At 37.2% G+C, this 14,479-nt stretch overlaps 1 protein-coding gene across 1 annotated transcript in view; it reads right to left on the reverse strand.

Moving 5' to 3' along the window:
- Positions 1-2,124: 2,124 nt before the first annotated feature.
- Positions 2,125-14,479, reverse strand: part of nid2b (nidogen 2b (osteonidogen)) — a 42,308-nt gene continuing 29,953 nt past the window's right edge. The window contains exons 12-19 of the mRNA XM_056481152.1: positions 12,313-12,537; positions 10,315-10,484; positions 10,110-10,239; positions 8,503-8,674; positions 8,199-8,356; positions 4,504-4,627; positions 4,311-4,419; positions 2,125-2,636 (exon numbers count right to left, since the gene is read on the reverse strand). Coding sequence (XP_056337127.1) covers positions 4,311-4,419; positions 4,504-4,627; positions 8,199-8,356; positions 8,503-8,674; positions 10,110-10,239; positions 10,315-10,484; positions 12,313-12,537 — 1,088 coding nt within the window. The 3' untranslated portion in view covers positions 2,125-2,636. The remainder of the gene's footprint in view (positions 2,637-4,310; positions 4,420-4,503; positions 4,628-8,198; positions 8,357-8,502; positions 8,675-10,109; positions 10,240-10,314; positions 10,485-12,312; positions 12,538-14,479) is intronic.

Below are 14,479 nucleotides of genomic sequence, written 5' to 3' on the forward strand. Positions count from 1 at the left end.
TTGTGTGTGTCTTTTGGGAAGACTCGTATTTCACAAAAAGCTGAAATTAATTATCTTGTTTTAAGTCTTAATCTTGTGCCTTTGTAAATCATTCTTAAAGGACTTAGCATATTTGTCTATTTGTTGAACTAAAGGCCACAAGTTAGTTAGTGACGCCACCTATTGGTGAATTTACTAAACTACAACTTTTGATTGCTTTCAAATTATAAAGTTTTTCTAAACTATTTTATTGTTGATGGAACTAAAGCTTAAATATGGTCACACTTTATTTTGATGGTCCGTTTGATGCATTTAAGTTATATTGCACCTACGTACCAACTAATTCTCATTAGATTATAAGTAGACTGTTGGGTTGGGGTTAAGGTTAGGGTTAGTGTAAGTTGACATGTACTTGCAAAGTTTCTTGTAGTCAGTTAAACGTCTGTTTAAGGAGCAGTATCAACAGATATTAAGCAGACAGTCTACAAATACTCAAATGGACCATCAAAATAAAGTGTTACCAAAATAAATTAAAATCATCCAAGTAAAAGATTAAAAATTAAATCTGAATGACAAGTAGAATGGAATTAGTTTGAAGCACAAATTATTTTCAAAGTAAACTAAATTAAAATAATAAACAATATATATCTTAAGTCATTCATTTTCAGTTTGACTTAGTCCCTTTATTAATCCAGGGTCGCCACAGCAGAATGAACCGGCAACTTATCCAGCATATGTTTTACGCAGCAGGAAACATTCACACTCATTCACTACAGACAATTTAGTTTACCCGGTTCACCTATACCACATGTTTTTGGACTTGTGGGGGAAACTGGAGCCCCCCGAGGAAACCCACGTGAACACAGGGAGAACTTGCAAAACACCAACTGATCCAGCTGAGCCTCGAACCAGCGACCTTCTTGCTGTGAGGCAAACATGCTACCCACTGCACCACCGTGCAGCTCATATATCTTAAGTAATTTATTGAAATATTTTCATTTTTCTTTGCAAATAAAGAAGATAAATGAACCTGATAAATTCTGGGACCCGGTACCGGGTGCTTGACATCATTTACTTCCAAATTCATTAAAATGTAAAGATCCATACAAGCCCATAAGTGGTTCCGTTCTCTCATCAGTTGGAACTTTTCTTTTTCCATATGATTACTGACATATACAGGAACCACCAAAATTAATTACAGCAAGACCACACGGAACCTAAAAGGTACACTTTCAAATTTTGAGCGCCTCTTTTTTGGAGAAGTATATTATAACACATTATCTTAATCACTTTCAATAGTGTTTTATGAAAATTCAAAGGGTTTTCTTTAAAATGATACCAAACTTTTGCATTTACACCTCTGCATGTGGATTTTGGAAGCTTTTGAATTTGGGTAGGCAAAATCCATGCGGAAACCTCAAAATAACACTTGACTTTAAGAGGTTTTAATAACCAATAATTGGGCCTGAACTGGGCCAGATATACCCATGTTTGGTCATTGAAATATAACAGAAATATATTAAATTTAGAGCAGCACGGTGCCGCAGTGGGTAGCACAATCGCCTCACAGCAAGAAGGTCGCTGGTTCGAGCCCCGGCTGGGTCAGTTAGCATTCCAATGTGGAGTTTGACATGTTCTCCCCGTGTTCACGTGGGTTTCCTCCGGGTGCTTCAGTTTCCTCCACAAGTCCAAAAAACATGTAATATCGGTGAATTGGGGAAGCTAAATTGTCTGTAATGAATGTGTGTGTATGGATGTTTCCCAGTGATGGGTTGCAGCTGGAAAGGACATCTACTGCATTAAAACATGTGCTGGATAAGTTGGCGGTTCATTCTGCTGTGGTGACCCTAGATTAATAAAGGGACTAAGCCGAAAAGAAAATGAATGAAGATATAACACTTAAAATATATCCAAAATATAACCAGAATAAGGACATTACAAAAATAAATATATGTTATTTATTTGTTTATCATTACTATCATTTTGCATTTGCTCAACCTACAATTAAATTAAATGTAAAGAAATGATAAAATTAGTAAGTATTTAGACATACACAATACAGCAATACACACAAAAAATAATAAAACATTAACATTTAAAATTAAAAGATATAATAAATCTAACACAACTGCAGAAGTTACTTGAGGCTAACAAAGTGAACACACTGCAAAAAATCCAACTTACAAATTGTTAACTCAGTTTAAAATTGTTAGTTAGGTGGACTTATTTTTGAGCTCAGAGTTGAATTTACTCATAAAAATTATTTAACTGCATGTTTGGAGCTGTTTGTTCAATGAAAGTAAAAAATTCAGTCGAGGAGACTTTAAATTTTGATTTCTTCATTTAAATGTTTACCACTGTTAAAAATAAAAAGTTGAGTTAACTTCAAAATTTAGAGCAACCAGCTGCAAAGAAATGTTGAGTTTATTAAGCTTCAGTGGTTGAAGTTTTGCCAAATTATTCCGTAAATTATACTTGACTTAAACCAGCCTTTTCAGTCAACTTAAAAAAATAATTTGACACAACTTGCAAGTTACAGTGCAAGAGCACATTAAAAAAATAAATTAATCTAAACCAGCATTTATTTGTTTTGTTGTCTTTCATCCATATACCAAAAAATCCGTACGGTCTGTGTAACTGCAGAGATCCACAGGTCTCTGTGTGAAAGAACAGAAACGGACAGTATGAGAATCAATACTGCTTTTATAAACATTAATAAAGATATGTGTTATTACAGTAACACTTTACAATAACAGTACATGAATAATGATGTACAGCTGAATTCAGAATTATTAGCCCCCCTGAATTATCAGCGCCCCTGTTTATTTTTTCCCCCAGTTTCTTTTTAATAGAGAGCAGATTTTTTAACACATTTCTAATCATAATAGTTTTAATAACTCATCTCTAATAACTGATTTATTTGATCTTTGCCATGATGACAGTAAATAATATTTGACTAGATATTTTTCAAGACACTTCTATACAGCTTAAAGTGACATTTAAAGGCTTAACTATGTTAATTAGGTTAACTAGGCAGGTTAGGGTAATTAGGCAAGTCATTGTATAACGATGGTTTGTTCTGTAGACTATCGAAAAAATATATAGCTTAAAGGGGCTAATGATTTTGACCTTAAAATGGAGTTAAAAAAATTAAAAACTGCTTTTATTCTAGCCGAAATAAAACAAAGAAGACTTTCTCCAGAAGAAAAAATATTATCAGACATACTGTGAAAATGTCCTTGCTCTGTTAAACATCATTTGGGAAATATTTTAAAAAGAAAAAATGAAAGGGGGGCTAATAATTCTGACTGTATTAATATGCAAACTAAACATTACTTTGTTATGAATTAATGAAGAGTTAAGGGGTCTGCTAATCATGAACTAACATTAACTAAAACATGATTCACAAAAGTTCATGTGTAAATAATGGCTACCTTAATGACTTGTTAGTACATGTTGTTAATAAATGTAGTAATTAACATGCAAGTTTAAGCTAAATGTAACCAACATGAACTCATGAGCTATTAATGTAAAATTATGTCATGACTTTACTGGGCACATCATCATTAACTCATCCTTAACTACTCATCAACTCCGGTGTTTAAACTGTTGATGCTGATGTTGACTGAACACTTTTCTATTGTTAATCAGTGTAAACGCACTAGATGGACATGCATAAGGAGTTCATGAGTAGTTTAGAATGGTTTCATAAAGATGTGCCCCTCCAAGTAAAGTCATGAAATTACTATACATAAACATATCATGAGTTCATTCATTCATTTTATTGGTCCCTTTATTAATCCGGGGTCGCCACAGCAGAATTAACCGCCAACTTATCCAGCACGTTTTATGCAGCGGATGCCCTTCCAGCTGCAACCCATCAGTGGGAAACATCCATACACACTCAATCACACACATACACTATGGACAATTTAGCTCACCCAATTCACCAACACATGTCTTTGGACTGTGGGGGAAGCCGGAGCACCCACGCGAACACGGGGAGAACATGCAAACTCCACACAGAAACGCCAACTGCCGTAGCTGAGGCTAGAACCAGCAACCTTCTTGCTGTGAGGCGAACAGGCTACCCACTCCGCCAACAAACAATCATGTGCTAACAAGTAATTAAGGTAGCCGTTATTCACTCATGAACTCAAGTGACTCATGTTGTAGTTAAAGTTAGTTCATGATTAGCACATGCAGTCACTTATCATTAATTCATAATAAAGTAATGTTTAGCTTACATATTAACAGATCAATGTTTATGCACTTTTATTGTAAAGTGTTACCGTCATTACATATTATATATAATTCTACCATACACTTACCTATAGACATTGTGATGGGATAAATGTGATCCCATATAAGTGTGACTGCTGTATGGGCAGATAATCTGTGTTTTTCCCAGTGCTTTGGTCAATCACCAGTATCCCATCTCTATACAGACATTCTCATTATTAATATGGAGACACTAAGCAAAAAACAAAAAACGTGCACAATTAAACCACACTAGAGACTCACCTCTCCCAGTCAGTGTAATAAAAGTGTTTGTTGTAGATGGCCAGACTGAACGGATAGTTTAAAGCATCCTGGAACACACGTCTCTGAGTCCCATCGGGAGATATGCACTCCAGTTTCTTTGTGCCTGGTGAATCAATTCATGTTTATCACAAAATTACACTGCATTTGTCTTGGCCACTTTATTAGGCACATGAACTGCCAATTAAAGCAAATGTCTAATCAACCATCAATGTGCGTTTAGGCATATATACATGGTCAAGACAAGACTTAAGAGCTATCCGTTAACATTTTAATAAGTGCACTATTTGAGGTAGCACCCATCCACACCACAGTCTATGATCAATACCCATAATGCACTTTGAAAGTTCGCGCACCAAAGATTCCACCAAATGAATTTTTGCATCTGTCCACAAGATGGCATCCACAGTGGAATTATTTTGGTATAAGTTTCTAAATCAATTATTTCACTGTAAAATTATCGTCTGTAAACATTACCTATTCTCTCGGTTACATCTCGGTCACTTGAATGCCAAAATTTAACCCACTAGCTAGCAAAATAAGTAAGAAACAGACGTCTTTGGAATAGAGGAAAAGGCCTAGTGAAGGACTCACAAACTGTCATAGAATGGATTCGCAACCCATTTTTTAACAACTCAGGTGAATCCAGCATGTCTGTGCAAGAAAAGGATCAACTGCTGGAGATTGCTCACATATCGTGTCTTTTGAAGAGAAAGAGAAAGAGCTTTATTGCCAGGTATGTTCACACATACGAGGAATTTGTTTTCGTGACAGAGCTTCTACAGTGCAACAGGATAACAGAGACAGGACAAAAAACAGATAATAAATATATATAAAAAAAATAGAAGTAGTGAGTGCAAATATACAGATTGACAAGTGAATGTACATGTTTATTACTATATACATCGTTATATGTGCAGCTGTTATGTGCAAATTGGCATGTAAAGTGTGTTGTTTAATAAGTGTATATGTGTATGAAAGTGTATAGCAAGTAGTGATGTTGGTTCCGCAATTATTATCATCAAGTGTTCATGAGACTGATTGCCTGAGGGAAGAAACTGTTTCTGTGTCGGGCTGTTCTGGTGCGCAGTGCTTTGTAGCGTCGACCAGAAGGTAAAAGTTCAAAGAGGCAGTGTGCTGGGTGTGAGGGGTCCAGAGTGATTTTGGCAGCCCTTCTGCTTGCTCTGGATTAGTACAGTTCTTGGGGAGTAGGAAGGGTTGTCCCAGTGATTCGCTCAGCAGTCCGAACTATTCGACGTAGTCTTTTGAGGTCATATTTAGTAGCTGAGCTAAACCACACAGTTATTGATGTGCAGATGATTGATTCAATGATTTCCATGTGCAAGTCTGTAATTTCCAATGAAGGTGTGCGGCTTGGGTGCAAATATATGAAGCGACGAACACAATCTGCGCTCACACCTTCCAGGCACTCCCAGTTGAAAAACATCTCATCTTTTGTTTTTTGATTCTTTTTTTACTGAACATTTTGATTTTGAACAAAGCCCGAGATCCACCCAACAAAATATGTAAAATAAAACAAAAAACAGTAATAATAAATACAAAATCAGGATTGAAACATAAATGATACATATATTTGGTCGTATTTGACCAAAATTGTACAGTTTTTTTTCACTGGCACCATTTATTTAGGCTGTGGTGTATTCCAGACTAATAATGTCCAGTAGATAAAGCCTCCAGGATATATCAGTTGGTGCAGATGGATCCAACCATAGTTTCAGGATTGTTTTTTGCAGCAGTGAGAACAACTGACAGAGTCCTTTTTTGGTTGATGGATAAGGAGAGTGATGAATCGTCCAGCATAAGAAAAAGCAACGGGTCAAAACATCTCAACTCGCACCGCGAATCATGTGACAAGGACTGACTGATCAGCTTCATACTTTGTTGGTATATACAGTACACACTTCAGTAGGCTATTATCTCAGACAAACACCGAACACCAAAAACACTGTAGTGCTTTTTAATTTTCCCCATAAATAAAACTTGTATCAGAGTTGCAGCAATGTTTTGTCAGCTTGTCATGCTCTGAAAAAATGGTTGATGATCGTTTAGCAGTGTTGACCAGTCCAAAGTGATAAAAAGGTTGGGGATCACTGGTTTAAGTGACTTTGAATGTGGCACGAGTGTTGATGTCAGGCTGTATTTAGTATTTCAGAGAATGTTTCAGAAATTGCTGTTGAACTGGGACTTCCATACACAATCATCTCAAAGTTTTTAATGGATGTAAACTATGTAAATACCCACGTAAAAAAGCAGGATTTAGTTGAGAAAAGGCCAACAGTAGCTCAATAAACCAAACTGATTTATTGAACATGATATTAGATGTATTTTCAATAGGTGATTGTCTTTAGAAAAAAATGTATTGTGCTGGTTGAAAGTCTCTTCACATTCTGATAGCGATCGTTAAATTAAGTGGTCTAAATGTATTTACAGTTAAAGTCAGAATTATTGGCCCCCTGTTTATTTTTTCCCCAATTTCTGTTTAACTGAGAGCAGATTTTATCAACACATTTCTAAACATAATAGTTTTAATAACTCATTTCTAATAACTGATTTATTTTATCTTTGCCATGATGACAGTAAATAATATTTAACTAGATATTTTTCAAGACACTTCTATACAGCTTAAAGTGACATTTAAAGGCTTAACTAGGTTAATTAGGTTAACTAGGCAGGTTGGGGTAATTAGGCAAGTTATTGTATAACGATGATTTCGATGATCGGAAAAAAAATAGCTTAAAGGGGCTAAAAATTTTGTCCTTAAAATGGTTTTTAAAAAATTAAAAACTGCTTTTATTCTAGCCGAAATAAAACAAATAAGACTTTCTCCAGAAGAAAAAATATTATCAGACATACTGTAAAAGTTTCCTTGCTCTAGTAAACATAATTTGGAAAATATTTAAAAAAACAAACAAAATAATTCTGACTTCAACTGTATCTGGAAGGTGTAGGACCAACAACTGTTCTTCCAATCATAGCGTTCAGTCCACACATTACGATAGGCTGTCCAACCTGCTTATAAAAATATGAAATTGCATACTTTATTTGTACTATGAAGTTTTCTCTCTGGTGAATCTTACAAGATGTATTGTACTGAGGTTGTTGCCTTAATGCGTTCAGAAGGCATTGCTTTGGATTTTAATTTGCAGGTTGAGACATAGGCTTTCAGTGCTTTCAGGCTAACTTTAGCATTTTCCAAGAAAGCCTACTGCACCTTTAAGTTCACTACATCCAAATGGCCCCCATAGTATCCAGAGCTCAATCCGAAGAAGAACAGATTTCCATCAAAGATTGAAAAACTGCAGTAACTGTATCCTCTAGGTCAGTGGTCACCAGCCCTATTCCAAGAGATCTAACTTCCTGCAGATTTCAGTCGCAAACCTGATAAGACACACCTATCTGTAATTATCAAGTGCTGCTTCAGGTGCTAATTAATTGGTTAAGTGGTGTTTGATCAGGGTTGGAGCTGAACATTGCAAGAAGTTCTCCAGGAACAGCGTTGAGCACCTCTTTTCTTGGGAACGTTGCAGTACCTTGTTGAGTCTATGCCATAAAGAGGCAGTTCTGAAGGCAAAAGTGGGTTCAAAGCATTGTACCTAATAAAGTGGCCAGTGAGTGCATGTATGATAAGACTTGCTATAATTTGAGAAGAATCTTACCTGCATCAGCCCAGCACAGTTGATTTGTGGCGATGTCCCATGTCAAGGCATTGGGCAACATGAGACCCACTTGCACCAGTACTTTTCTATTACGTCCATCCGGTGATGAGCTTTCTATTTTGGGAGCATCACGGTTCCAGTCGGTCCAGTATACAGATCTGAAGCAGATAAATACAGTAGTTTCTAGTTGCCATCTTAATGCATTAACTCATGTTCTCCTGTTTGTGGCTTGACAGAATTGATGTATGCATAATGGTATATATAAAACAATGCATAGACAGCTAATTCAGAATATCTCACTGACCCACTCTTAGCGTCTACTATGATGGCTCTGGGATTGACCAAACCTGAGTCAATCAGCACTCTTCTGTTACTGCCATCCAGGCCAGATGTCTCAATCTTGTCTTTCCCACTGTCTGCCCAAAACAGCATCCTGTGCACAGAGTCCACTGCAATTCCCTCCGGCTGAATCAAGTCTGGAATTTCACATAGCATAATTATGGAATCTCTGGCCAACAGTAATTGCCAAGGCTGAGACCCATTGCATGTTTCCACCCTCCACCCCACCCCATGCTTTTTTTATAGCAAGTTACATAAAATAAACAATATTGGTCTAATTTGAATCTAAAAAGCAAGACTATTTACTTGACTTTCTGCTAAAGTAGTTAGACAAAGTATTTGTTAAGACATGCATGGGTAATTCTAATGGGTGGATAGACAGACGGAAACATGGAGGAATGCATGGCTAGAGAAATGAATGGAAGGATGGATTGACAGATGGATCAATGGATAGGAAAATTATAAATGGATCGATGAATGAAGGCATAGACAGACAGAATGATAGATAGATTTATGGATGGATAATTAAGAGAGGACTAATTTCAGTGGATGGACAAACTTATAATTGATTGGATTGATAGACGAATGGTGCATCTCATAGGTTGATTAGTGAATAGAAGAAACGAATAACTGGATTGATGGATAGAATAATATATAGACATGAATGGATAAATTAAGAGATTATTAATTTTGTGGATGGATGGATGGATGAATGGATAGAAAAATGGATAAATAGATCAATGAATAAAGACATAGATAGATAGATAGATAGATAGATAGATAGATAGATAGATAGATAGATAGATAGATAGATAGATAGATAGATAGATAGATAGATAGATAGAATGATATATATATATATATATATATATATATATATATATATATATATATATATATATATATATATATATATATATATATAAATAGATAATTTAAGAGATTATTAATTTTGTACATAAACATGTATGAATGGATGAATTAGTTGCAACAGCGGATGGAAAGAAAAATGGATGGATGGTTGGTTTGATAAAGAGATGTATAGATGGATGGTGAAATTAGATGGATAGGTGGATCTATGGATGAGGAAAATGGATAACTGTAAAGATGAAAAAATTATGCCAAGACATATTGACTGATGATAAGAAATTCATAATTTGGTGGATAAGCAAATGGATGGATATATAGATATATATAGATGGATGGATGGACGGATAGACAGACAGACGGACGGACGGACGGACGGACGGACGGATGGATAGATGGATAGACGCATAGGCATGTGGATAGATAGATAGATAGATAGATAGATAGATAGATAGATAGATAGATAGATAGATAGATAGATAGATAGATAGATAGATAGATAGATAGATAGATAGATAGATAGATAGATAGATAGATAGATAGATAGATAGATAGATAGATAGATAGATAGATAGATAGATAGATAGATAGATAGATAGATAGATAGATAGATAGATAGATAGATAGATAGATAGATAGATAGATAGATAGATAGATAGATAGATAGATAGGCAGGCTGACTGACTGACTGACTGATTGATTCACCTCTGCTGATAACAGCTTCTGGCTCAGACCCAGATATTAAGACTGCTCTGTAAATTGTATGTCGTCCAAAATCTGTCCAGTACAACATGTTCTCCTGACAGTCATAGTCGATTCCGATCACAACCGAGTCCTGCAATGACAACCAAACATCGTTTTTTTCCTGATTGATGACAAATCTCCAGTCAGTGGTTAGTCAAATGTCTACCTGTAAGGCTACTAGCACAGTGGACTTTTCTTGAACTGGGTTTGTTTCATCAAGTGGAATGACTCCAATCTGTGAGGCTTGTGTGTAAAGTATAGCAGGACCTGAAGGGGAGGAGCTTATAACAGGATACATCAGTGCTTTGTTGAGTGGGGCGGCATCACCTGAGATACCTGACAGGTAAAAAGAAGAGACTTTACCACCAGGGCTGGGCAGTTTGGCTAAAATTATTGAAATCCCATGATCACATACCTCAATTAGTTACTCTAGTTAGTATTAAACTCTTGACTGTTGAAAAGAATCATAGGTAACAAATACACACTCAAATAGAATAGCTTTAGAGAATGGGAATGTGTTGTTACTGTGCAATTAATTCTGGATATTTGGGATACTGTAGCCCGGATCCCATTGATCTCTATTGGTTTATTGAATCATATTGTGCAGCCCCAGTCATGAACATTCCAAGGTGTTTTCAGATATACGCACAGCTAAAGTAGTTCCTGGAACGCCTTGACTGCATTATAGTTCCATATCACTGCGCCAAATGATTGATGAGTTACACTGTAAAAAATCATGGGTTCCACACAATTCCTTCGTATTGTCACAACACAAATCAGTTACACTCACCAGCCACTTCATTAGGTACACCTTACTAGTACTGGGTTGGACTCCCTTTTGCCTTCAGAACTGCTCGAATCCTTCTTGGCATAGATAGTTACTGTTAATATTCCTCAGAGATTTTGGTCCATATTGACAAGATAGCATCATACAGTTGCTGCAGATTTGTCAGCTGCACATCCATGATGTGAATGTCCTGTTCCACCACATCCCAAAGGTGCTCTATTGGATTGAGATATGGTGACTGTGGAGGCCATTTGAGTACAGTGAACTCATTGTCATGTTCAAGAAACCAGTCTGAGATGATTCCCGCTTTATGACATGGCGCGGTATACTGCTGGAAGTAGCCATCAGATGATGGAGTACACTGTGCTCATAAAGGCATGGATATGGTCAGCAACATTACTCAGGTAGGCTGTGGCGCTGACACGATGCTCAATTGGTACTAACAGGCCCAAAGTGTGCCAAGAATATATGCCCCGCACTATTACACCACCACCACCAGCCTGAACTGTTGATACAAGGCAGGATGGATCCATGCTTTAATGTTGTTGACACCAAATTCTGACTCGACCATCCGAATGTCACAGAAATTGAGACTCATCAGACAAGGCAACGTTTTTCCAATCTTCTACTGTCCAATTTTGGTGAGCCTGTGAGAATTGTAGCCTCAGTTTCCTGTTCTTAGCTGACAGGAGTGGCACTCGGTGTGGTCTTCTGCTGCTGTAGCCCATCCGCCTTAAGGTTGGACATGTTGTGTGTTCAGAGATGCTCTCCTGCATACCTCAGTTGTAATGAGTGCTTATTTGAGTTACTGTTGCCTTTTTATCAGCTCGAACCAGTCTGGCCATTCTCCTCTGACCACTAGCATCAACAAGGCATTTGCGCCCACAGAACTGTCACTCACTAGGTATTTTCCCTTTTCTTGTATCATTCTCTGTAAACCCTAGAGATGGTTGTGCGTGAAAATCTCAGTAGATCAACAGTTTCTGAAATACTCAGATCAGCCCGTCTGGCACCAACAACCATGCCACGTTCAAAGTCACTTAAATCACCTTTCTTCCCCGTTCCGATGCTCGGTTTGAACTGCAGCAGATCGTCTTGACCATGTCTACATACCTAAATGCATTGAGTTGCTGCCATGTGATTGGCTGATTAGAAATTTGTGTTAACAAGCAGTTGGACAGGTGTACCTAATAAAGTACGTTAACAATCATTTTTAGAAATTTAAGTGGATTGAACATAAAACAATACAGTTGTCCCTAAAAATGTTTAAGAATTGTGTTGTTTCAATTCATTTTAAATAAGTAGTTCACTTGAATTAATTGCTTGTTAGTCTTTTAAACTTAAAAAAAGTGCATCCAAAATAACTTTATTACTCACAGGGGGGCTTTACATGCTCGTAGGACCGTGTTCCAATAATTTCAACACCATGTCGGTCCACACACCAGCAGAAAGCGCTGTTGCCGTAACACTGCACAGGCTGGAAATTTCCGTGAGCGTCACAGAGGGGCATGTAGTCCTGAGAGGACGGCTGACCATTATAGTGACTCATGAGTGAAAGCCCCCAGCGCTCACACACAGTCTCCACACGGGGAACCAGAGCAGCTGAGCAACACACACAGTAAACAACGTCACATTTACTGAAAAAAGTGACCACACAAACACACTTTTTCATGAATCTCTGACCGCCGGCTGCATGCATATATCTTGCCTCGATGAATGACTATGTGAGCTGCTTTAATTACAGTCAGACTGTCCCATGAGGGATAATTATGTCATATTTAGCTGGAAGTGAATCCAGCTCCCACAACACACATGCTGGAGGAACAGGAAGTGTGTTCCTGTGTTTTAAATGCAAACATACTGCTCATGTTTTGAACAACGGATATATTTTATTAGATTGATAAATGACCCACAGTTCTGTTGAGATTTACTTTGAGTAAGTATAAAATAATAATAATAATGCGAAAAACAACATTTGTGATGTTTTTGTTAAATGCAATAAATTCAGGAATAATTCATTTGGTAAATATCTTTAAAGAGCACCTATGGTGAAAAATCTACTTTTCAAGCTGTTTGGACAGAAATGTGTGTAAGTAAAGTGTGTAAACTGTCATATTGGGGTGAAATAAACACACCCACTCCTTTTTATTCAAATTTAACAACATAAAAACGGTGGACCAATTGGAGCGGTTTTCAGATCGACCTCAACTTTATGTAGGAGTGCGGTCCCCCTGCCCACTAATATTGATTGACAGCTGCGCGCATTAACATGTCCGGTAGTCACGTGTATAAATCATATCGTCAAGACAGGACGAGCGCAAAGCAGCCGGGAATAAAAGGTGTGTTCAGTTTGCTAGGATCATCAATCTTCAAACGTGATCAAGAGTGAGTTTTACAAGTTTAAAATGTTTTAAAACAGAGCATGTGTGTAATGAATTACAGCGATTTACTTCAGATGCACTTCATCAGCACAGCCGCAAGTCAGAACAATTATAAAGGAAGACGCTTCAATCGTGGTTTGTTGACGTTAAATCAGGTTTATTTTGTACATTAATATAAGATATCCATACAGCAGTGGATATTACCAGTATCATGTCACATAAAAATCTTGCAATCATGCAAAGCTAAACACGCTGTCTCTCTCTCTCTCTCTGTGTGTGTGCGTCTTCGTGTCTGAGCTGTGTGTGTGTGTGTGTGTGTGTGTCTTCGTGTCTGAGCTGTGTGTGTGTGAGAGTGTGTGTGTGTGTCTGCGTGTCTGAGCTAAGTGTGTGTGTGTGTGTGTGTGTCTGCGTGTCTGAGCTATGTGTGTGTGTGTATGTCTGCGCTACGTTTGTGTGTGTATGTGTGTGCGCTATGTGTTTGTGTCCTTGCTGTGTGTGTGTGTGAACTTTGTAATGACATTGTGTGTGACTCATTGTTGCAAATCCACAAAAAATGCATCAAATACTGATTGTTAAAGTTCTGACTGTAGTTTTTCTCACACGTTATGTGAGATCTGCTTCCTGAGGCAGCCGAGGGCGGCGATTGCTGACAGTCACGTGGGAATGGGGGGCGGGTAGGACTAGCCTTAAAGGGCCAGTACAAAAAAACAGCAAAACCTTTTTTCCAGCTACAATATAGACACTTCAAACAGCTATAATAAATAATCTGATGGGTGTTTTGAGCTGAAACTTTACAGACACATTCTGGGGACACAAAAGACTTATATTAAATATGAAAAAAGGGGTAACCTATGTGCCCTTTAACTTTTGTTTAATGGACAAATGTACATTAAAAAAGTAAAAAGTGTTTTCACTGAATAAATAAATCGTGTTACACATATTTTTATTATTATTTTGGTGGCTTTATGATTTCTAAAAATGAGAAAACAAATAAGTAAATCATGTACGCAACTGAATTAAAATGAAGTAACAAATTAAGATATCAAGCCATTTTTTAATGCTAGAAAAAGTATCATATAAGCCAGGGGTTCTCAAACTTTACATCCCGTGACCCCTAAAATAACAATGTCAGTGACTCGCGACCTGCGATATTTTCTGAAGGG

Source organism: Danio aesculapii, chromosome 20 (genome assembly GCF_903798145.1).
Source record: "Danio aesculapii chromosome 20, fDanAes4.1, whole genome shotgun sequence".
Lineage (NCBI taxonomy): Eukaryota > Metazoa > Chordata > Actinopteri > Cypriniformes > Danionidae > Danio > Danio aesculapii.